Source organism: Bos indicus x Bos taurus, chromosome 21 (assembly GCF_003369695.1).
Source record: "Bos indicus x Bos taurus breed Angus x Brahman F1 hybrid chromosome 21, Bos_hybrid_MaternalHap_v2.0, whole genome shotgun sequence".
In the NCBI taxonomy this organism is placed as follows: Eukaryota; Metazoa; Chordata; class Mammalia; order Artiodactyla; family Bovidae; genus Bos; species Bos indicus x Bos taurus.
This window is the reverse complement of record NC_040096.1, coordinates 55368219-55391776: the sequence shown is the minus strand read 5'-3', so window position 1 is coordinate 55391776 and position 23558 is coordinate 55368219. Positions and strand designations below refer to the sequence as shown.

The window sequence follows — 23558 nt, the reverse complement described above, 5'->3', positions numbered from 1 at the left end:
GCTTAACAAAGCTCTAAATTTTTACACATGAAAATTTGAATAAGCTAGTAATTAGATCCTTACCAGGCCTGGTGTGGTGTCTTCATCACTGTCTCCTTCCTGGCTGCTTTCTGTATCAGGACTGAGAACCACCGTATCTGAAGGGCTCTTGTACTGCCACTTGTTGCTTTCAGCATGAACATCCAAGGATGATTTTTGCAGAGTGGATTCTTCCTTGGAAGATGTGGCTTCCATCTTTGGAGTTAAAAGCCTTCTGCAACTTTTCTTTATTTCAGCTTTCTTAGATTTCTTACATGTCACTTCACTGTTAGAATTCTTCTCTAATAGAGATTTGGGGCGCTTAAGTTGGCCTGTATTGTAGTTACTGAGTGAAAAGGGGACAAGACACACCTTAGCTGTTACTCCTAAAACTGTAGTCTGTACCGGTCTCAGAGATGTATCAGCGATGTTTTGGTTTTCCTTATATTCATTCACCTATTCAGGTCAATAAAGGAAAACAGTATTAAAATTCCAGGTCCTTAGCCTTTTCTTACTCTTCACAACCCCATAGACTACAGTCCACCAGGCTCCTCAATCCATGGGTTTCTCCAGGCAAGACCACTGGAGTGGGTTGCCATGCCCTCCTCCAGGGTTATCTTCCCAACCCAGGGATTGAACCCACGTCTCTTCCGGTCTCCCGCATTCTCAGGCAGGTTCTTTAGCACTAGCACCACCTGGCAAGTCCCAGAGATCTGTGTAAATAAATCTAATTCCTATTTCAAAATAACAACATAAATCCCAGCTGACAGCCTGTAAGGAAACTTTTTTCCCCTCCAAAATCTAGATACCTAATTCATTAACCTAAATAGAATTATTATACTGGGCACTGACCCATGAGTCCGCCAGACCAATAATAAAAATGACTACAATTTGTTATTGAGGAAACTGAGTAACTGGAATTGTTCCAAGAGTGGGAAACTGACCAAAACGACTGCAATAACAAACGCAGACTTTCTGATCCCAGCCTGACACTATTTCTGGGGTTACTGACAGGCATCTTCCTTGGGGCTAAGGGCCCAGTTTCCACAGAGGAAAACCAGGACAGGCATCCCCGCTTATCTTTTGAAGCAACACCCGGAAAAACCCAAAACCCGTTACACTGAGAGATGCCCCAAGGAGCAGGAAATAGTTTTGCAGCGAGGAGGTGCCGTTTGGCAAGTCCTCCCCTGTCTACGCCACGCATATCCCTCACGAACAATGAGGCAGCAACACACCCGAAAAGGACAAGCCGTTTCTAACATTCACCTGAAGTCGCTGTCTGGAGCCCCCCTTCTGCTCAGCCTCCGCGCGGGACCCAGACATCTTTCCGCAGCGTAGCCGCTGGCGTCTTCCCGCCAAGACTGCGGCGAGAGGCGGGGAGGAGTGGAGATGGGAGGGGCGAGGAGGAGCCCGGCGCCCGCGAGGCTCGGGCGGCGAAGGCGGGCGCTGATCCCAGCCGACGGGAGGGGGAAGGGGCACGGGGCGTTACATTTTCGCCTAGGTACGCAAGCTTGCCAGCCTCACTCCAAACTCAAATTCTTTAGGGAAGCGAAGGGACCGAATCGCCATTTTTACCTTAGATCCCGGTGGTTTTTGACGCTGCTGATGCCTGTATCTTACTTTGAAAAACACTTGCGCTTCTCCTAAAGAAAAACCACCTCGCCTAGCAATGTGAGCCTGGAAAAGATTCAGGGGCATTTAGTTGGCCAGATGAACTAGAGAAGAAATGAAATCAACCTGCAGGCTTTACCTCGACCCGATGATTCCTTGTGATCCCCCCACCAGAAAAGTATGCCCTATGGCTACCGTATTCTCTTCTTCCTAGGAAGGGAAGTATTTTGATTTTTTTCCCCCCAAGAGCTAATAAGGTGATTTAAACTTCACCCACCAGTTAACTAAGATTCTAGTGATGACCTTACAAAGCCCAAGGACAGGGGGAAAGTCTTCAATAACTTTTGTATCACAAAGCATCATAAATAAGATTTTAGGACACTGTATTTTAGTCGTTGCCATATTAAAAGTTGTTTTGTTGTTGTTCTTTTCTATTTTCTGGGTTGCCAAGAGCAGAATTGCCTTCCCGTCAGATTTACTCACTCGGGATAGCATAGTTTTGGAGCTGATAAATTTACAATACAAATTTCTATCAACTCTACTTTTACAGTCCTTTATAGCTCAAAACTTTGTCGTGCACTGTTCTTTGATTGAGACTTGCCCAGTTTTATTTCTTCTCCCAGCTGAGGCCCAACTGTAGCACACGTGAAACCACTTGAGAAGTAATGCTACTAACAGTACCTTCAGGAAAGTTCGCTTCAGCGATTTTCACTCCTAGACTCAAAAATTACTGATAAAATCAAACTTTTCACAGCGCCTGATACAATGCCGTATCTCTGGACTTCAAGACTTTGCTCACACTGTCCCTTCTCTCCCTACACAGCAATTATAATATCTTTTCTACAGTGCATGTGTTCTACCAACTAGCCTGTTTTTTTTTTTTTTAACACGATCCACCTAGAAAATTGGGTCTATTTGTTCCTATTCTATAAACCCTTTCAGTTCAGTTCAGTCGCTCAGTCGTGTCCGACTCTTTGCGACCACATGAACAGCAGCATGCCAGGCCTCCCATTGGAGAAGGCAATGGCACCCCACTCCAGTACTCTTGCCTGGAAAATCCCATGGATGGAGAAGCCTGGTGGGCTGCAATCCATGGAGTCGCTAAGAGTCAGACACGACCGAGCGACTTCACTTTCACTTTTCACTTTCACGCTTTGGAGAAGGAAATGGCAACCCACTCCAGTGTTCTTGCCTGGAGAATCCCAGGGACAGGGGAGCCTGGTGGGCTGCCGTCCATGGGGTCGCACAGAGTCGGACACGACTGAAGCGACTTAGCAGGCCTCCCATTAAGGCTTACTAAATAAAATTCAAGTTCCTGGAGGACACGAGCCTTTTAACACTATTCCATACTCCTTAGAGAGATCTAAGTGATGTAAACACAAGTGCTTAATAATTACTTACGGACTCACATACAAACATTCCAGCCAGGAATATGTTATAATAGGCAGTCTCCAGAAATGGACACAACTGGAACGCTTAATAGTGTTCGGATTTCAGACATTATTCTAAGCCCCTTGGGGGATTTTTTTTTTTTTTTCTTGCCACTGGCCTAAATTACCACCCACTTGCCCTCAAGTGACCAAAAAATACCTCACCACAATCCGCTCAGCCTCATCAACTGAGCTAATCAAGTGCTGTTAACGGGATTTCTAATCCGATTAAACTCTGAGCTTTCAAATTTGACAGTCTTTACAAACTGCAGTTCATTATCTCCTGAGTTTCATTATTCATCACTACCCTGTAATACTCGGGTTTAGACCAACCTAACGAACAAAACCTTTACTTGAGACTTCCCTCGTCGCAGGGTCTTAACAGCAAATCCCAGTGGAACCAACTTCCCGCCGGGATGACGCGTACAAACACCGCAAGACTGAGAACGCCGGGGCAGCCTACGGACATGCGCAGTAACAGACTCCACCTTCTAGTCGTAGGCGTCTAGAAGTCCTCCACAATCCCACAATCCTCTGGTCGTATACTTCCGGTTATTCTAGCTCAGCCGTAGGTGGTGTTTCTTTCTATCAGTCGCGCAGCAGTTTCCAGTGGTCCTAGGAGCAGAGGGTTTTATCTGTTCGTTGACATTGTAGCTGTTCACTTTGAAATCAGTCGACTTTCGGGAGTCACCGACGCTGTCGTCAACATGTCTGTCCCAAGCTCACTCATGAAACAACCGCCCATTCAGTCAACGGCTGGGGCCGTCCCGGTTCGCAATGAGAAAGGTACTGTGTTGAGCGGTTTTCCAGTCGGATCTTATCTCTTTCGCCAGTATATTCCAAACTTACCCCGGGCCCACCACCTTATCTCCAGCGATCCTTAAGACCCTGCCCCTATTTCTTCTACTTTCCCTGTCAAAATCGGATCCGATCGCGTTGCTACTTAGAACTCATCTCGTTAGTAGAACCCGTGTGCTCTCTCCTCCACCAATAAGTTAAGCTAATATAGTGAATGCCTGCTATTTGCGTGGCGTTGTGTGGCATACGTTTTGTTGTCCATTGTCTGTTTATGGTGCTTTTATAACTCGTATCATTGTAATTACGTGTCCACCTCCGTCTGCTATATCGTAAGTTAAGAACCTACTTAAGGCAGGAACTCTTATCTTAAAACTTTTTATCCCTTTCAGCCATCGCAGTGACTGTATTTGTTAAATTGAATACAGAATGGTGTAAAACAGTGGTGTAAGGAACTCATAGTCTGTGAGACATGTAAAAAGACGCACATTCTGAACAAGTTTATGGTCTTTCCCACCTATAAAACCTGTCACATAGGTGATATAAACGAAATGCTTTGGGAGGACAGAGAAGAAATAATCTCTTCAGATTGGAATATTTAACTTGATCTTTAAAGGATGGGTAGGATTCTAATGAGTGCAGGTGGATGAAGGAAAACTGTACTTGTTTGGGGAGTCAGACTGAAAGTCCAAGTTTTTTCAGTAAAGTATTTGGAAAATAATGTCAGTTCTTTTTATCTTTTAAATATACAGTATCTATCTTTGTGCATTCTGCCTTTTGTTGTTTTTTTTCTTTAGTCAACATGACTTTGGAGAAGTGTCCTTTGGATACATGAAGGTCTTATTCATTCATTTTAACTGCTTGTTGTTTAGTTGCTAAGTCCTGTCTGACTCTGGGACTCCATGGGACTGTAACTCACCAAGTTCCTCTATCCTTGGGATTTCCCAGGCAAGATTACTGGAGTGGGTTTCCATTTCCTTCTCCAGGGGATCTTCCCTACCCAGGGATAGAACCGGTGTCTCCTTCATTGGCAGGTGGATTCTTAACCTCTGAGCCACCAGGGAAGCCCCTTTAACTGCTTATAAGTTCCATTGTATAATTAAACCACAGTTTGATCCCTGTTGAGGGACATTTAGTTGTCATTTTGTTCCTTTTACAAATAGTGCTTAAACATGTCTCTTTAGTGCACTTGCGTAAAAATTTCTACTAGGGTAGTGTGAATCTACACTGACACATCATTTATCATTCAGTCGGTAGTTTACATTAAGATTCACTCTGATGTACATTCTATGGATTTGGACAAGTGTATAGGGATATATATCCATCATTATGGTATCACACAGTATTTTCACTTAGTAATATGCATTTAAGGTTCCTGCATGTATTTTCATGGCTTGATAGCTCTTTTTGTTTTGTTGTTGCTGAGTAATATTCCATCATCTGGATGTACCATAGTTTACTTATCCATTCACCTCATGAAGGACACTTTGATTGCTTACAAGTTTTGGCAGTTATGAACAGAGCTACAATAAATATCCATGTGCAGGTTTTTGTGTTTTGCTCCTTTGTATAAATACCAAAGAGCAGAAATTAGATCATATGGTAAGAGTATGCTTAGTTTGATGCTTTTGAACTGTGGTGTTGGAGAAGACTCGTGAGAGTCCCTTGGACTGCAGGGAGATCCAACCAGTCCATACTGAAGGAGATCAGCCCTGGGATTTCTTTGGAAGGAATGATGCTAAAGCTGAAACTGCAGTACTTTGGCCACCTCATGTGAAGAGTTGACTCTTTGGAAAAGACTCTGATGCTGGGACGGATTGGGGGCAAGAGGAGAAGGGGACGACAGAGAATGAGATGGCTGGATGGCATCACTGACTCGATGGACATGAGTCTCAGTGAACTCTGGGAGTTGGAGGACAGGGAGGCCTGGCGTGCTGCGATTCATGGGGTCGCAAAGAGTCGGACACGACTGAGCGTCTGATCTGATCTGATCTGATCTGATGCTTAGTTTTGTATGAAACCACCAAACTATCTTCCAAAGTGGTTGTGCCATTTTGCACTCCCACCAACAATAAATCAGAGATCCTGTTGCTCCACATTGTTACCAGCATTTGGTATTGTCAGAGCTCTAGATTTTGGCCATTCTGTGTGTAGCAACATCTCATTGTATTTTTTTTTTAAATTTGCATTCCTTGAAGACATATAAGGGCCTCCCAGGTGGTTTAAAAAAATACTGCCAATGAAGAAGACAAAGGTTTGATCCCTGGGTGAGGAAGATGCTCTGGAGGAGGAAATGGCAACTCACTCCAGTATTCTTGCCTGGGGAATCCCCATGGACAGAGGAGCCTGGTGGGCTACAGTCCGTGCGGTCACAAAGAGTCGGACACAACTAAGCCACAGAGCATGCATGAAGACATATTTACTTCTTAGTATCTTATAGATTAGTTGCTATTGTAAATAGAATTTTTAAACTGTATTTTCTAATTATACGTAGCCAATGTACAGGTACATTTATTTTTATCTAGCATTTATACACCTTTCCACTTGAATTTTTTAAGCTTCTCTGGTTATCTTGTATTTTCTACGTAAGTAATCATATTGGCTGCAAATTGTGGCAGTTTCTTCCTTTTTAATTCTTACCTTTTATCTCTTTCTTTTCTTATTGCCCTGAAACCATAATACAATGTTGATTAGAAGGTATGATAGGGACAACGTAACGATGCCTACTGTTTTTTAAAGGAGTGCTTCTAATATTTTATCATTAAATATAATGTTTGCTGTATCTATTGTTAAGATTGTGTGACTGTAAGTATATAAACTTTAAAAAGTATATTACTTTTTCCCTGTTAATTTTCTAAGGTTAAGCCATCCTTGTAGTCCTGGGCTAAATTTTAATTATGTCCCTATAGCTTAGAGGGGCTTCTTGGTTAGTTTTTATGTTGCCTGTATCTATGTTTGTAAGTGAAGTCCACCTAAAGTTTTCCCTTGAACTGTCCAGCTTGGTTATCCAGGTGATATTCCTCTTAGAAAATGTGTTGCTTAGTTTTCACTGATTTTCTGTTCATTGGAATTGTTGGTATTTGTAAAAGAAATATAATCTACTCTTGCAGGTTTGGTAGCACATAGCTAAAAGAAAAGGTAGAAATAAAGATTAGAAGATGGAGTTATGTGGTAATAGATTATATAAAGACTGCCAGAGAAATATCTTGAGGAACTAAAAGAATGACTGAACACTATTTTAATTTTATATTCCGACTGAAGTCACCCTGTGTGCTGGGCACTGTTAAACAAATAATTCACTTAAGCATATAGTTAAGGTGGATGTAGTCTCCCTATTAGGAGGGACTTTGTATTGTTTCACTGCCCACCCTTCCTCCACTCATTGTACCCAAGCTAAACCTCATTATCATTAGTTTTGGTGTTCACAGGAACGCCTTCTCATGCCTTGGCCTTTGTAGGAAAAAGATGTAGTTGAATAGATGGTTGGGTCAGGGCTCCTTCTCCTCCTTGGACTTGGTTTGCCAGGAATACAGGGCTTTTTTACCTGGAAAGGCCAAGGGTTGAGGGACACTGGGAAAGAGGTTACTGAAACGTAAGTTCTGTTTCTTACCCAGGTGAGATTTCGATGGAAAAAGTGAAGGTAAAACGTTATGTGTCGGGAAAGAGGCCAGACTATGCCCCTATGGAGTCCTCAGATGAGGAGGATGAAGAGTTTCAGTTCATTAAGAAAGCCAAAGAACAAGAAGCAGAGCCCGAGGAACAGGAGGAGGATTCATCTAGTGACCCTCGGCTGCGGCGTCTGCAGAACCGTATTAGTGAAGATGTGGAGGAGAGGTAATGACGAGGGTTCTGTTATCCTGGGCGTGAACCCAGCAATAACTGCTAATACTTGAGTTGCACTTGCTGTGCACCAGGCACTGTTCCTGGTATATTACTTTAACTAATTGTTGTAATCCACATAATGACTTTATGAGGGTATGATTATCCCCATTTTTACAAGCCAGGAAACTAAAGCAGAGTGGGGTTTGGAAAATGACTCATTAAGGGGATTGAAAGCACAGATCGCTGGTTGGTTTGTTGAGGGGTCTTTTTCGCACAGAGATGTTTTCTAAAATTTGAGAAATTGATCTTTTCCAGGTAGTTATTCTAAAAGCTAAGGAGGAGAAATGATACTGATAAAGTAGGAGAAAAGGACTGATGAGTGGTCTCATGTCAGAAAGGGACCCCTTCCGACGAGGGATTTTTATTTTGTATTGACTGAGACATTACCTTACAGAGTAGCCAGAGGTTCCCAACTTTCACAGTTCACATAGTCTCAGGAGTTTTTTCACAGAGCCTCTGGGCCCAAACAATTCTCTTTATTTTATTAAGTAGTTAGAGCTAAGTGATTTAATAAATATTTATGTCCTAGCAACTTAGATACTTATAAACTTTAATACCTATAAAAGAAAAAACATTTTTATTTCATTTTTACATAACCACAATTACTTTTGGGGTTTATGTGCCTCTTGGGCACTAACAACTTCTCAAACCTTAGAGTCACATTGGCACAGTCACTCATTTCCTGTTCTATATTGACTTTCATGCAGAACTTGCTTTTTATCATAGCAGCCCAAAAAAACAGTTTTATAAAGACACGATACCATTGAAAGGAAACATAATGTGATCTGCCGTTGAAACTCAACTACTTTGAGCTTTATAGTATATCCCAGTGCACCCATCTAAGCTTGGTACAGTGCCCCAGGGTGCCTCAGCATACATGTAATGTTTTAGATCCAACTTGACTATTTCTTCTGACACTTTGAGTTAGTTTCTTTAATCTGCACCTCAGTTTCCTCATCTCAAGGCTTCAGTACTAATAAAAGGAAACATAATGTCCTGGTGCTCTGTGACTAAGGAAATGTCCTTTTTGTGAGGTTGGTATTACAGTCGGACACTGTCTTTCAGATTGGCTCGACATCGGAAAATAGTGGAGCCTGAAGTGGTTGGAGAAAGTGACTCCGAAGTAGAAGGAGATCCTTGGCGCATGGAACGAGAAGATAGCAGTGAAGAAGAGGAAGAAGAGATTGATGAAGAGGTATGATTAAGGAAAGTGGGAAGTTCTTTCTGGGTGGAAGAAGAAATTAGGGCCAGTGCTCCTTTGTTAAGGCCTTAGAAGCACAAGATATCTGCTTTTGGCAGAAGTCTGATCCAGTGTTCCCTACTTGTTTTGGATAGGATTGAAATAGAGTGGTACTAAGTTGCATTTACTCAACCAGAATTTGTTGAGCTTGATGAGGTAAGAATAAAAAGCCACCGCAGAGCACAGGCCGTTTGGCTGACTGGTTTGGACATGTAACTTGATAGGAAATAGAGCGGCGCCGTGGCATGATGCGCCAAAGAGCACAGGAGAGAAAAAATGAAGAGCTGGAAGTCATGGAGGTGGAAGACGAGGGACGTTCTGGGGAGGAGTCCGAATCAGAGTCTGAGTATGAGGAGTACACAGACAGTGAGGATGAGATGGAGCCTCGCCTTAAGCCAGTCTTCATTCGGAAGTAAGTATTTCACAACAGGCCTGAATCCACATAATTACTGCTTTCTGGGTCTGAAGACGGAAGCCTCTTTTCTCGCTCATGCTCTTCTGAAATGTAGGCACTAAGTAAAAATCTTCTGCCCAGTGCCCCAGCTCAGCAGAGCATTTGCTGAGGAGTATCTTGGTGTTGGGCTTCCCAAGTGGCTCAGTGGGTGAAGAACCCACCTGCCATTGCAGGAGCCATGGGTTCGATCCCTGGGTTGGGAAGATCCTCTTGCAGGGGGAAGAGGCATGGCAACCCACTCCAGTATTCTTGCTGAAGAATCCCATGGACAGAGGCGCCTGGCAAGTTACAGTCCATGGGGTCGCAAGGAGTCAGACACAAGTGAAGCGACTGAGCACGCACACACGCATCTTGGTGGCAGTCTGAGTTAGTTTTCACGTCTCCTTTTCCACTTAAAACACACTTGCCAAGGTCTTATATTATTTTAAATACAAAATCAAGCTTAAGAGCAAATTCCTGTTCCTTTCCTAATGGCTAGAAATCCTACAGTCCAGCAGGTTTCTTGATATTCAGGCAGTTCAAAGATAATGGAATTTTGATGTTCTAAAGGCCAGAAATGATTCCCACTTTTAGCTCTTTGCAAATAATAGAGCCAGAGACCATTTGGCTTTGTCTGGTTTGAATGAGACTTGATTTAGGGAACAAACAGCACTACTCAAAGGACTTTGGGCAATTAACAGGACCTCTGTGCTGCAGGAAGGACCGGGTGACGGTTCAAGAACGTGAGGCTGAAGCATTGAAACAGAAGGAGCTGGAGCAGGAGGCCAAACACATGGCTGAGGAGAGGCGCAAGTACACACTCAAGGTGCTGGGCGTGGCTGTGAGGATTGAGTGTGAGGAGTTGTGTGTTTCGGTCTGTCTGAGGGAGAATAAGGAAGTCCAACAGTTGAATTGTTCTCCCTATCCAGATTGTAGAGGAGGAAACCAAGAAAGAGCTGGAGGAGAACAAGCGGTCTCTGGCTGCCCTGGATGCACTCAATACTGATGATGAAAATGATGAGGAGGAATATGAGGCCTGGAAAGTTCGGGAGTTAAAGAGAATCAAGAGGGACAGAGAAGACAGAGAAGCGTGAGTAACAGGATGAGCTTAGAGCTTAATACCACTGGGTGGTCATATTCCTAGTAGGGTAGCTCTTAGGCTCCACACCTACTGTGAGTTCCATTCTAGCTTTCTTTAGGGTTCCTACAGCTAGGTGTATTCCCCATAACTGGAATGTGGCTTATTATAATAAAATCAGGCAAGAGAAACACATTTTGTCAGTGTTTCTCCATGGTAAGAGTGCAGCTGATACTCCCTTTAGTAGTTTCCTAGTAGACACAAACTACTTAACTAGCTGTAATCAGTTCTCTGTTGCATAACAACCCAACCCAAAAGTAAGTGACTTAAAACAATTATTTCTCACAATTTTGGAGGTTGCTATGCAGTTCCTCTACCACACTCAGTTAGACCAAAATCATCTTGGAGCTGCACCACCCAATTCCTAAAAACTACTAGGAATGCTTTTTTTTTTGAAGAAAAGGGACCTATGACTCTCCACCCCCTAAAAAAGGTTAAAACTGCTGCAATCTAGTTAATGATGGTGACCTTTGGTTTGTGATATGTAAGCACATTATTTAAAAAATACCAGTCAAGTCTTATACAGAATTTAATTCTGATTTTTTTTTTTTTTTTAAACAAAGAAGGCTCTTCAGGGAAGGGAAATTCGTAATGTTATAAAATCAAGCAGTAGTAGTATGTCTGAACCTCAAAAAGACTAGAATAAACTTTCAGAAGTTTGCAGTACCAGGTCTTGCGAGCGTAATGAAGACTCCCTGACCTTTTTATTTATTAAACTTCAAATCTTAATTCCTAACAGATCTTAACTAGAATCAATGAAGATAAGTAATGCTTGAAAGGAGGTGGGACTGTGTCATATTCAGATAACTGGGTCTTTATGAAACTAAAAGGAAACTAATAAATAGTTTTCATTCTCTGAACAGACTTGAGAAGGAGAAAGCAGAAATTGAACGAATGAGAAACCTAACTGAGGAAGAGAGGCGAGCTGAGCTTCGGGCAAATGGCAAAGTCATTACCAACAAAGCTGTTAAGGGCAAATATAAGTTCCTACAGAAGTATTATCACCGGGGTGCCTTCTTCATGGTAAGAAGTGAAAAGAGACTGGAATAACCCCCATTTTCCTAGTCCTGGGATGTTACCTCCACTTACCAGTGGTCAGCTTTCTTACTTGCTTTTTGCCTGTGAAGAATATAAAACCCAATAGAGGAAAGCATTGGCAGCAGGATTTCAGAAATGGCAGCAACTGTTCCCTTTTGGCCCCAGCTCTCAGGAGGAAATGATGTAACTGCAGAATTGAGGAAGTGAAAGAGAGAGTGATCTAGACTAGACTAGACGATTTAGGTCCCCCAGATCACTTAGATATCATTTTTCATAGCTGAGAGATTTTGATTATGAGAAAACCAAGCTCTGCAAAGAGCTTTACACTAACTCATGTTTGGGTGATTTAATTCACTTCCTTCTCAGCAGACAGAAAGTGACTAAATCTGACCCAAAAGTTGTTAATTATCTAACCATTATTTGTAATGCCATGATCTCTGTTCTTTATGTAAGTCAAAACAGCAGTCTGTTAACCCTGTATAAAATGAAAAGGACTGCTTCCAAATTATTTGGATTAGCACTAGTGGTAATTCCTTAATAGAGAGATAGCAGGAAAGGAAATGGGAGAATTGATGACAGTTATTACTCCAATGGCCTGTGGTTTGTTAAATTATTTCCTGATATTAAAGAAGTTTGTATCAAAAAGTAATCTAGCTTTTTGAGATGCTGTTTAGCAAACCTTAGTATCTCCACTGCAGCTAAATTCCTGCCTTTTGCTGTAGATACCAGTAAAATTGTAAAACTTTAAAAAATTGTAAAAATAAGGAGGATTCCTTATTCTTCTCCCACCAAAATCAGTCTTATCTAGTCAGCAGGAAATATTTGCTTATTATGTAGTTTTCCAGCCCACGTAGCTTTCTAGATAGGAGTCAGTGGAGATTAATTACTTCTTAGATTGCTTCAAAGTCATAAAATATCATTGCTTTAGCATTTCAACAGTTTTAATAATCAAGCTCCTTAGAGAAGCAGTGCATTCCTAAGATACATAAGGAAAGGTTCATGTAAAAGTCTTTTGGTGCACATACTCAAATATCAACTCTTCTCATCTGGACGAGGAGGGTGAAGTGGAAATAGCTTCTGAGATTAAATAAGGGACTTTCAGGCTCTAACAAGGAGAAAAATTGGTCTCATGAAAGGCCTACCTTTAAATTGGGCCTTTCAAGAGCTGATAGGAAGAGAGTATCCCAAAACTGTTCAGTTAAAGGATTCAGCTCTTCCATGAAACTTTCCTTAAGATGGTACTGTTTTAATGTTCTTTCAGTACATATGTTTATGGTCTGTATCATAACATTATAGTTGTATTTATATGTTGATTTGAAACTATTCTCTATAGTTGTTTTATACAGTTCATTAAGTAAACCTTTTGAGCATTTAGTGTATGAAGGGTAGTACTGTTTAACACAGCCATAGCTCCTTGCCCTGAGAAGGCTTACAATCTAATAATAGAGCTAAGGCAAATACGTACTGTAACATAAGGAAGAATGAACGTACTAAAGGACTTCTGAAGAGAGAGGTGTTATATTTGGTAGGATTGAAAAGGATATCAAGGAGATGACATGTAAGATGTATAAACTTTCTGACATTCAGTGGTAGGAAGATATTCCATGTAAAAGAACCAGAAGAAATGGAGGCAGAAAGTATCATCTGTCAAGGCAAGGAGTACATTAAGGCTATGTAGCATTTGGCCTTGACTAGTACACAGAGGTGGAGAAGGCAATGGCAACCCACTCTAGTACTCTTGCCTGGAAAATCCCGTGGACGGAGGAGCCTGATAGGCTGCGGTCCATGGGGTCGCACAGAGTCAGACACGACTGAAGCAACTTAGCAGCAGCAGTACACAGAGGGATTATGCTTATTTAATAAAAGAGAGAACCTCTGAAAGGTTTTGAGCAGGACAAAGGTATGATGAGGATTGTGTTTTAGGAAACACATTAATCTAAAGAAATGTGTAAGGTTGATTGCAGGGAAAAACTGTAATAACCAAAGTAATGAGAATCTAGAGAGAATGTTGGTCCTATTACAGAAATTAAGTCAGGGAGAGGCTGATTTGGAAAATTTCAAGGATGTAGTTTTCACTTTAGTTGTGAGTTTGAAATCCCAACAATACGTAAGATATATATTGGGCAGTAGAAGAATCAGGATTGGAGATTTGAGAGGCCTGTATGAAGTTGAAATCATGTGACTGAATGAACATATTGAGTGAAAAGAATATAGCCAACCTTCAGGAAATAGCTACATTTAAGAAGGAAAAAGACAACACAAAGGAAAACAAGGAGTATCATCTCCTTAACTTGATGTAAGCTTTTGGTCCAGTAGGTTCAATGCCCTCTGGTTTCTTTTTATCCTTTGTTGTAAAATTTAATGAATTTGTAGTTTGAGGGACTTCCCTGATGGGTCCAGTGGTTACAACTCTGTGCTTAAACTGCCGGGTGGGGTGTGGGTTTGATCCCTGGTCAGGGAACTAAGCTCCCATATGCTGCCCAAATAAATAAATAAATAAAAATAATTTTAAATGGTTTAAAAAATGAGAGATACATGAGAAATAAAACCACAAGATTGATAAGACTCTTTTTTACAGGATGAGGATGAAGAAGTATACAAGAGAGATTTCAGTGCACCTACCCTGGAGGATCATTTCAACAAAACCATTCTTCCCAAAGTCATGCAGGTATGGGGAACCTTAATGACATGAGAGAAAAGGAACGTATTGAGGCCGGACCATGATAAATCTGGTGGTATAACTCATCATCTGTCCATACAGGTCAAGAACTTTGGACGCTCTGGTCGTACCAAATACACCCACCTCGTGGATCAAGACACCACCTCCTTTGACTCAGCATGGGGCCAAGAGAGTGCCCAGAATACAAAGTTCTTTAAACAAAAGGCAGCCGGGGTACGAGATGTATTTGAACGGCCATCTGCCAAGAAGCGGAAAACTACTTAGAGTTCAACTACTTATTCTTCCAGCTGTTGGACACAAGGGGAAATCTCAGCATCTGGTCCTTGATTTGTTTTTACTACTGTTCACATGGCCCCTGTATCTGGCCTGCTGAACCTACTGCCATACTTGTGGCACTGGGCAAACCCAGTGTTTGAAAGTGCTTTGTGAGGTTTGGACTCATGCCGAGAAGCCTGCAAAAAAGCACTGTCAGGTAGGATTATAGGCTCCCACTTAGGACTATTTCTGAGAAATCTTGAATGTCATTACTGCTCTGGCTTCCCATATTCACTTGGGACTGTTCCAAGTTTCTTCTACCAGCTCTGAGCTTGGGTTAGAAACATGGATGGGCATCTAAGTGGACAATGTATTATTTCTACCTTACAGGAAATCTAAAGTCATTGAAAACCTGTTTTGCATTTTTGGGTAAATTTTTCTAGGCAAACATACTTTTTGATCCATTTATGTGCAAGTGTCAAGAAATAAAAAAATCATACACCAAGAGGTTTTTTTAGCATATCAGAAATAAAATGTGCAAGCTGACAAATATATTAACTAAGACAAAAGACAGCAGGGAGTTGTCAGGCAAAGGATGTTTCACATTTTAATCATACCCTTTCATCTCAGGAATAAGCACAGATGCAAGATAAGCTATATTGTAAGTGGCACCTAGATTTATTCCATGAGCAAATATGTGATTGTCATTGCTGTCTAAATCGTAGCTGTATATAGAAAACAGGACACACAAAACACAGAATCCAAGCAGCACACCAGTACCTGCTTGCCCGGCTCGTGTACCAAGGAGGGCACAGTGCTCTTGAGCTGGAATGTAGTGACATCACTGGCAGAGTTACGTTTTTCATTTAATATGTACTACATAACCACCCTGCATACGGCAGAACATTAGGAGGCCTGGGGGTTATAAAGAATGACATTTAACCAGTGGGAAGACGTATCTATATTGCATTTAAAAATGAGAAGGGCAAGGTCTTTTCACAGTCTTTCAATGCCCCACTAGGAGAATCATCCATAAATCCCTAAATGTCCTAGAATAAAAATGAGTGCAAATAATTACTATGAAGTAATAAACACAAAGATGTATGTAAGTCACTGTTGTATGTGCCAGGAGATACAATCTAAGAATTATCCTAGAGTCAAAATGAAAGTCAGAGCTACTGGCCTGCTCATCACATCTATCAGATATGTATCATTTTACAGCTGAGGAAACAGAAGCTTAGCAAGGGTGACTTGGCCGAACTTGATCAACTTTTAAACTGCTTTCTCTCTACGTTAGAAAATGCAATCTCAAGGTGTAAGTGCTGTGGTTCAGAATTAAAATATTAAATCAATTAAAATCTTTTCATAAATTAATTCTAAGACATAACCTTTGATAATTTATTGAAGTTACCATGTTCCCACCTCAGTACCTAAACTGTAACTCACAGTGGCTTATGAACTGGATTGGTGACTTTTATCTGTATACAGTGGCTCCTAGACAGGTGTTGGCCTTTCAGCTATTGGTGAGCTACCCTAGAGACACATGCCATGGGGTAAACTTTACTGAGCCAATTAGTGCACCTTGAATATTGCTGAGAATTAGTCATATGAATGAGCCTGGTCTGCTACCTAACATCTGAACATGAGTTACTCTTCTACACTGATCCTCAACATAGGTTCATTAAGGGTTATACTCCAAGATGTAAACTTCCCACAGTAAAATAAAATATGCATCATACTTGGTCCAAAATGATAAAACTGAAACTTAAAAAAGACGTCTTTATTGAAATAAGTTAATGCAGTGGGCCTGAGAAAACCCACATCAGTTGGTTAGGGCAATAAGAGCTTCCACCACGTTGCCCATGTGTTCCCTCAAGCTCCGTTCTGCTGCTGCTCGGGAGATCTCCATCTCTGTCATCTGCAGGGAAAGGATCAATGATTTTACCGAAGTCTCCTGGGCAATAAGGTGCCAGCAAAACGTGAAGACTCAACTTGTTCAGGAAACAAGACATACTCCCCACCCACACAGTAGTTAGGCATTCCTACTCACTATCAGCTCCAGATCTTCCTTCTTGATGGTGACTTTTGCCAGTTCCTTCTCCCTGAAAATATTCAGGTACTTTAGTCCTCATTTTCTACCTCCACCATAAACTCCCAGAAAGGATCATGCCCAGTTGTGCCTTACAAATAAATGACTTGATAAACACTGTTGACTGAAAATACAAAAGGACTCCCCCTCGCCTAACATCCCATCCCACCCCATCCCCTGGAATATTTATAGCAGGCAGGTGTTGCCAGGTGGCCTTTCCTTCCACCAACAAAACAGTAAAGTTGTAAATCTTAGGTCTTCAGAAATTGGTGATAGAGCTGAAGAACAACAAACAGTACGTAGTACAAAAGCCTAACGATGCCTTTTTTGTCTGGGGTAGAGTGGGGCGGGTAGGTAAGACTTACCGCTCCTGTTTGGCTTTCTGCTCCCTGGACCGTCTATCTCCAATCACGGACATGGCCTATAGGAAAGACAGATCAAGTTACTGATCTGCTACTCACAATTCCTAACAACCTAATACCAGTAACAAGCGAGTGAGGTGTGGATTCACAATTCACAAACGTAGGATTCGGGCCTACGTTTAGTTCAATTCTGCGCACCTGAGACCCATTTTAAACCCCATCTCCATCAAGCGGAGGGGCCCAGTGACAGTTCAGTTTCCCTCTCGCCTCCTCCCACCAGCGGGATGCGGGCCCCTCCTGGACCCAGGCTTGCCGTGTCGGCCTCCGAGCCCCGTCTGCTCTCATCCCGCCCAGACACGCTGCCCGGCCAACCTCACCGTCTCCAGATTGGAACTCTGGATCTCCTTCTCTTCCGCATAGTCGGTGACTCGCTCTAGATCCGCCGCACCACTATCATGCTTCCGTGGCTTCTCCGGAGGCCGCTCCGGACCGCTCGTCTCTGTCTCCAACTCCAGCTCCACGTCCCCCTCCGTCGCCATATCGATCCCAACGCGCAGCCCCACGGACCCGACCCCGCCTTAGAAGGACTTCCGGCAACTACCTCGCAACTTCCGCGGGGACGGCGGGGAGGCGGGGCTGGCCCTGGGCCACACCTTCTTTAGTGCGCTGGTTCTAGAAGCTTCAGCAAGCAAAGCAGTTCGTTTTTCAGACTTCCTTTCGGGTTTGTACAGTGTTTTCTGCCAGGCCGTGTCCCAGACCTAACCCATCACCACTGCAGACCATCCCAGCCTTTCTTAAACTAGGACCAGCCCACACACGGCAAGGAACTCTGTTCAAGATGAATGACGTCTAATCCTAAACCAATTAAGAATGCTAATCTATAGACCAGATAGGCAAACTGCTCCCTAATCTGGGGAGAACAGCCTGAGAAACCCAAGGGCCCTGGGAAGAAAGTAGTTTCACAGGGATATCTGCATTTTCCACCACCCGGGGGGGTCGGTGTTCTTTTCCTGGTATCCCTTCCCATTCTGCCTTAAACTGCCTTAAACAACCCGGGACTGCAGGAGTCCAGGGCTGAGGACGAAAGAAAGATTCTACTTTCTCATCTGCCTTCCATCTGGTGGACCTGGGCTTAATCCCTGGGATAAGGATGGTGGGTGAAAAAGCGGTCACAAGTCCCAACACCTCCCTCCGCCTGGCACCGCAACGCAGGGGAGTCAACAGTGTCATAGTGAGTCCTCCCTTCTATCAGGTGAGAGGGTACGTGGGCAGAGAACTCCCCCGAGCAAGAGCTGTCTGAAAAGGGGAAGGGAATGGTGGCTGAAGCTGTGGAGGAAAACCCACGGGAGCTGGTAAATATGGCTGACCTGCCATTTACTGCTGAGGCCCTTCTGCTGCTTTGGGTCTAAGACTACTGATCATTAAACCTCTCCTCCCATGTTCCTGGTACCAGATGTTTAGGTCCTGGGAAAGATTAAGAGGCCAGATGTGACAGGCTCTTAGGAAGTTCTGCCAGTTATGTTAAGCTCTTACGATGAAAGCTCTACCTGACGTCAGTGTAAAGCAATCTTAAATAGCTTGGAACCCAACAGTCTGAGAATTCCTAAATGAAAGAGAGGGGAGGGGAAAATTTTGGAATTCAGCCTCATGGGTTGACCTCACAAATGTAGTGATGTAAGCCTATCCTCAGCAAGTCTCTACCTTGCTGCCCTGCATCTGCTCTACCCTCAGGTGTCCTGCTGCGGGCCTGTTCCCTGTACCTGCTGCTGCCCTTCTAAGCGGCCCCCTCTCACAGAGCCTCCCTGTAGCCGCCTGTTCTACATCCTCCTCCACGTGGGGACCTCAGCAGTCTGCTGCCTCCTGCTGTCAAGGACAGTGGTGGAGAGAGTTTGGGGCAAGGCACATGGGGTACGTGGGAGGGCTGGGCTGCAGCGGGAAAGGATAACAGGAGAAAAGTCTGAGGTAAACGAGATTTGGACTGAGGGTAGGGGACAGATGAGTGGACGCACCCACGAGTAGGTACTTCTCTGTGCATGACGACTTGTCCAGCCATTTCTCACATGTGCCTTCCCTTCAGATCCAGATGCCCTCAGGGCTGTGTGCCCATCTGTTTGGCCACTCTCACTGCCCAGTGCTGCGCGGCTCTGGGGCTGTATACCGCCTATGTGCAGGAACTGCCACCTTCCACCTGCTGCAGGCTGTGCTGCTGATCGACCTCCACTCCCGCACCAGCCTAAGAGCACAGCTACATAATAGGTCTGTGTGTACTCTTTGGGTGGGGAGAGGACAGGGAGGGAAGTAGACACAAGCTGAGTAAAGGAAATTTCCAGATGAAGTCATAGCACTGTAAAAAGACAGAGAACAGGTTTAAGTCCCTGCTTCCACTATACTTGCTGTGTAACCACAAGCCACACACTTTCCCTCTTTGATCTTCTAGTTTTCTGAAATGGAGGTAACAGTGGAGTTACTATATGCAAACCCTCTGTCAACTCTAGAACACTGTCCAGATGTCATTTAGGTATCAGGGTCAGAATTTGGAATAGGCTGTGATCAGCCTGTCGGTTCCTCCCTTCCTCTACTTAGTCTCTCTTCTCCCCTTTCCTATAGTTCTGCTTTGTCCTGCCTATTCTGAGACATTTTCTTTTCCTCTTAACCAGTTTCTGGCTCCTCAAGCTGCTACTCCTGCTAGGTCTCTGTGCTGTTGCCTTGTGCATCCCTGATGAGCATCTCTTTCCAGGTACGTTCTATTTCATCCTAATTAACAGGTGTAAGCTCAAAGATTTTCTAAGAAAAAAATCTTCCCTGGCAGTCCAAACACTTCCAATGCAAGGGATGCGCATTTGATCCCTGTTTGGGGAACTAAGAACCCACAAGCCTTGTGGCACAGCCAAAAAAAAAAAGGTAGGAAGAAGACCAGGAGTAATGATATGATCAGTTACATTTTCCTACTGGTGCCTCACCTGCAGCCTGGCATTACATTGGCATATGTGGCGGCTTCACATTCATCCTGCTGCAGTTGGTGCTTATTACTGCCTTTGCTCATTCCTGGAACAAGAACTGGTAAGGAGCACATAACCCTGAAAGCTTCCTGGGAAATGTGACATTACTAGACCCAGTCAGGTTGGGCAAAGGACATGACAGGTTGATGATCCCAAAGCTTCCAATTAAGCAGTATGGAAAAACTCAGGAATATGATGGCTGTAGGCCAAATGGGATAGGCAAGTCTCACCAGTCTTCTGGGAGAGGGGGAATAGCTGATAATGGGTAAAAACAAGAGCTGGAGCCCCAAGCCACTGCCCACCTCCCACCCTTAGGCAAACAGGTGCAGCCCAAGACTGCCGCTGGTTCCTGGCTGTGCTGCTGACCACCCTAGGATTCTACAGCATGGCGGGCGCAGCAGCCGCACTCCTATTCCACCACTACACGCACCCCGCTGGCTGCCTGCTCAACAAGATGCTGCTCAGTCTGCACCTTTGTTTCTGTGGCCTCCTCTCCTTCCTCTCCATCGCTCCCTGCATCCGCCTCAGTGGGTACATGCCTTACAGCATTAAAGATTTGGGAGGCCTTTAGTATAGCAAATTCCACCATCCTTAGTCACTTCAGTCATCTCTCTACAACCCCTTTGCAACTCTATGGACCACAGCCCACCAGGCTCCTCTGTCCATGAGATTTTCGCATGGCAGACTTACCATGGAGCCACCAGGGAAGCCCAGATAGCAAATTTCATTTGCCTCCCTAATCTCAACCATTCTCTGCTTCCTCCAAAGGGTGGGGAGACAGAAGCACAGATGAGGGTAGGGGTGAAGGAAACTAGAACCCAGTAGGCTAAAGCGATGATTTCCGTTCTCCCCAGAGCAACCTCGCTCTGGCCTTCTACAAGCCTCTATCATCAGCTGCTATATCATGTACCTGACATTCTCTGCACTGTCCAGCCGTCCTCCAGAGAGGGGTAAGGAAAGGACCTGGATTCTTAACAAGGTTTACTCATGCTAAAACCGTTTTCGCTCCTGCCAAATACCTAGCTGTTTGTTCTCATCATCTTTCTCTTCTGTTGCCTTGCCCTTTCTCAGTAATCCTTCAAGGACAGAATCACACTCTGTGCCTGCCTGGCCTGAGTAAAATGGAATCCCACACACCAGATACTTCTCTGGCAGTGATGAGTGCTGGCATCATGTATGCTTGCGTGCTTTTTGCTTGGTGCGTAAAAGTGTCAAGGGAAAGGTGTGAGAAGGAAGGATGCTCACAAGGACAGGGATGGTTAGGAGATAGTCTGGGGCCATGGTTTATTTAAACTTTAAAGGAAGGTAAGAGGAAATCTCCCCACGAACAAAAACAGTTTCTAAGAATAGCACCCATCAGATGACCTGTATTTGAGGAAGGGGACAAGGGAAATGACTTGAGAAACTTTAAAAAAGCACAAAAGATTTCAGGGCCCTCACATGAAAAAATTTCAAAATTTGGCGGGGAAAGGGCTTTGGGAGATCACTACCCTCCTGAGTTACTAATATGGACCAGCTGGCAGTAAATGCTGTCAGGTAACCCTCCTGCTATTTGACTGTATCAACTTGAAAACCATCTCTTCTCAGCAACGAGGCTTCTTACCTGGCTGAGGTATTTGGGCCCTTGTGGATTGTCAAGGTTTACAGCTATGAGTTCCAGGTGAGGATGGGTAGCTCAATATCCCCAGTACCCCAACCCCCTTCACACATAGCAACACACACACACATCCTATCAACCTCTACCCAAAATGCTCAGATTCTAGCTGCTGTTACCTTTTATTGAGTACCCACAATATGCTAGGCACTGTGCTAGATACTTTACATACACAATCTCATTTAATTTAATCCTCACAACAACCCTGTGAGGTAGGTGTTTGCTCCATTTTACAAATGGAGAAATTGAGGCACAGAAGGTTAAACATCTTACCAAAGTCCCCATAGCCAGTCATATACTGGAGCTAGAATTTGAACCCAGGTGTGCCTCCACTTGTCACCCCACACCCATCTTTTTAGAGGAGGAGTTTCCTGTACTATTTCCCAGACATTCTTTTTCCAACATGCTGCCTTTCATTTCACAGAAGCCCTCACTCTGCTTCTGCTGCCCTGAAACAGGGGAGCCAGAGGAAGGCGAGTGTCAAGTGAGGATCCGTAAGTGTAGACTTCTGTAGAATGCCAAAGAGTGCAAATGCCTTTGTGAAAGAGGCTGGGGAAGGGAAGAGGTGTTTCAGCAGCTCTGCTACCAGCACTTCTTTTCTCTCTCTCCAGGACCAAGAGGTGTGGCTGCAAGACCAGCTGACCAAGAGACCTCTCCAGCTCCTCCAGTGCAAGTCCAGCAGCTTTCCTATAGCTATTCTGCCTTCCACTTCGTCTTCTTCCTTGCATCACTTTATGTCATGGTTACCCTCACCAACTGGTTCAGGTAGGATGGAGGGGGGCCTGGGATACTCTTCTGAAAACCTAGTTGTTTTAGGGAAAAGAGCACTTCAAGGCCAGTCCGGAGTTCTCCCGAGACACACGAGTCTACCATATTCTTTGGTGGGGCAGCAGGATAGCTCTAAGCTCTCAAAGTCACGGACCTGCCGACTCTCTAACCAGAGACTTTGGTTCCACAGCTATGAGGGAGCAGAGCTGGAAAAGACCTTCATCACAGGTAGCTGGGCTACCTTCTGGGTCAAGGTTGCCTCATGCTGGGCCTGTGTACTCCTCTATCTGGGGCTGCTACTAGCACCATTCTGTTGGTCCCCAACCCCAGACCCCCAGCATCCTATCTTAAGGCGACATTGTCATCGTGTATTGCCAAATGACAAATATCCAATCTAGGTACTTTCAACAAACTGGAGTTCCCTTGAATGTGTACCCCTAGTCTTAACTCAAAGGAGCTGTCCAGCCCAAGAGATTCCTCGAAGACACAATGGGAAGTTACCTCCCTTTAAGTTGAAGTCAGTAGTATGTCTGACTTGAAAAAAGTGGCCACACACACCCTAATACCCTGGGCAGAGTATCTGACTCACTGGAGCTACCGTTACTTCTTCACTTCTTCAACCCAGCTCAAGAGCCTGATTCCAAGTCAGCAGCTCAGCAATCACTGCTAACCCAGCAGACAGTGGGCACCAGCTCATTCCTGGCTCTTATGGTAGAGATGTGGGCAGGGAAAGACCAAAGGGGACCAAAGACTTACTTGGCTCTGCCTTTGGCGATAAAAAGGAAAACAGGAGTCCACCTCTGGGTACAGGGATGTAAGAAGCCCAGAACCCTAGAACAAACCAGGACATAGGAAGAAAGGCGCACAGATACTACCCTAAGTTTTACTCCTGATGTTGAGGGCAAAGGAAATGGGAAGACAAAATCTACCCTCATTCCATGAGGAATGACAGAAGAGAATGTGAACACTTGAGAGCAGCTAACCATGGGAACTCCGGCAACAGCAGGGTCTGGGCCAACTTTCAAGCATAGGAACAAACTGAGGAAGAATGAGGAAGAGGGAGCATAAATTTAGGTCTTGCAGCCTTCCTTCTCAGGACCTCAACTCCATCCTTAGGATGATGTTCCAGGTCTGAGTGGGGGACAAAAACCACAAAAAAGAAGTCC

At 44.0% G+C, this 23558-nt stretch overlaps 4 protein-coding genes across 8 annotated transcripts in view; 2 read left to right on the top strand and 2 right to left on the bottom strand.

Annotated features, from left to right (window-relative positions):
* WDR76 (WD repeat domain 76) overlaps positions 1–3509 on the bottom strand; it is a 54473-nt gene extending 50964 nt beyond the window's left edge. Inside the window, exons 1-4 of one of the 4 annotated variants that reach the window (XM_027521432.1) lie at positions 3393–3509; positions 1594–1695; positions 1285–1464; positions 64–474 (exon numbers count right to left, since the gene is read on the bottom strand). In XM_027521432.1, coding sequence (XP_027377233.1) covers positions 64–474; positions 1285–1341 — 468 coding nt within the window. In that variant the 5' untranslated portion in view covers positions 1342–1464; positions 1594–1695; positions 3393–3509. Of the gene's footprint in view, positions 1–63; positions 475–1253; positions 1465–1593; positions 1696–3392 lie in introns of those variants that run through there. The other 3 variants (XM_027521429.1, XM_027521431.1, XM_027521430.1) reach the window with 3 other exon arrangements.
* Positions 3510–3601: 92 nt separating this feature from the next.
* Positions 3602–15894, top strand: MFAP1 (microfibril associated protein 1). Its single transcript, XM_027521433.1, has 9 exons — positions 3602–3845; positions 7469–7688; positions 8802–8931; positions 9201–9388; positions 10127–10235; positions 10339–10499; positions 11411–11570; positions 14164–14253; positions 14347–15894. Exons 1-9 carry the CDS (start codon positions 3767–3769, stop codon positions 14527–14529), a joined length of 1320 nt encoding a protein of 439 aa, XP_027377234.1. The 5' UTR covers positions 3602–3766; the 3' UTR covers positions 14530–15894.
* A 385-nt stretch (positions 15895–16279) lies between these two features.
* On the bottom strand, positions 16280–19358 carry HYPK (huntingtin interacting protein K). Its single transcript, XM_027521435.1, has 4 exons — positions 17349–19358; positions 16975–17030; positions 16571–16622; positions 16280–16438 (listed from the first exon to the last, which is right to left on the bottom strand). Exons 1-4 carry the CDS (start codon positions 17508–17510, stop codon positions 16343–16345), a joined length of 366 nt encoding a protein of 121 aa, XP_027377236.1. The 5' UTR covers positions 17511–19358; the 3' UTR covers positions 16280–16342.
* SERINC4 (serine incorporator 4) lies at positions 18122–23369 on the top strand. Of its 2 annotated transcripts, XM_027521438.1 has the most exons (12): positions 18122–18223; positions 18703–18879; positions 19049–19227; positions 19629–19708; positions 19938–20031; positions 20286–20497; positions 20825–20920; positions 21042–21168; positions 21558–21630; positions 22049–22097; positions 22236–22389; positions 22583–23369. In XM_027521438.1, the coding sequence occupies exons 1-12, from the start codon at positions 18122–18124 to the stop codon at positions 22788–22790; spliced, it is 1551 nt and encodes a 516-aa protein (XP_027377239.1). In that variant the 3' UTR covers positions 22791–23369. The 2 variants fall into 2 exon arrangements, with proteins under 2 accessions (XP_027377239.1, XP_027377240.1); XM_027521439.1 differs by lacking the exons at positions 18122–18223; positions 18703–18879; positions 19049–19227; positions 20286–20497 and having other exon boundaries at positions 19489–20031.
* Positions 23370–23558: the final 189 nt, after the last annotated feature.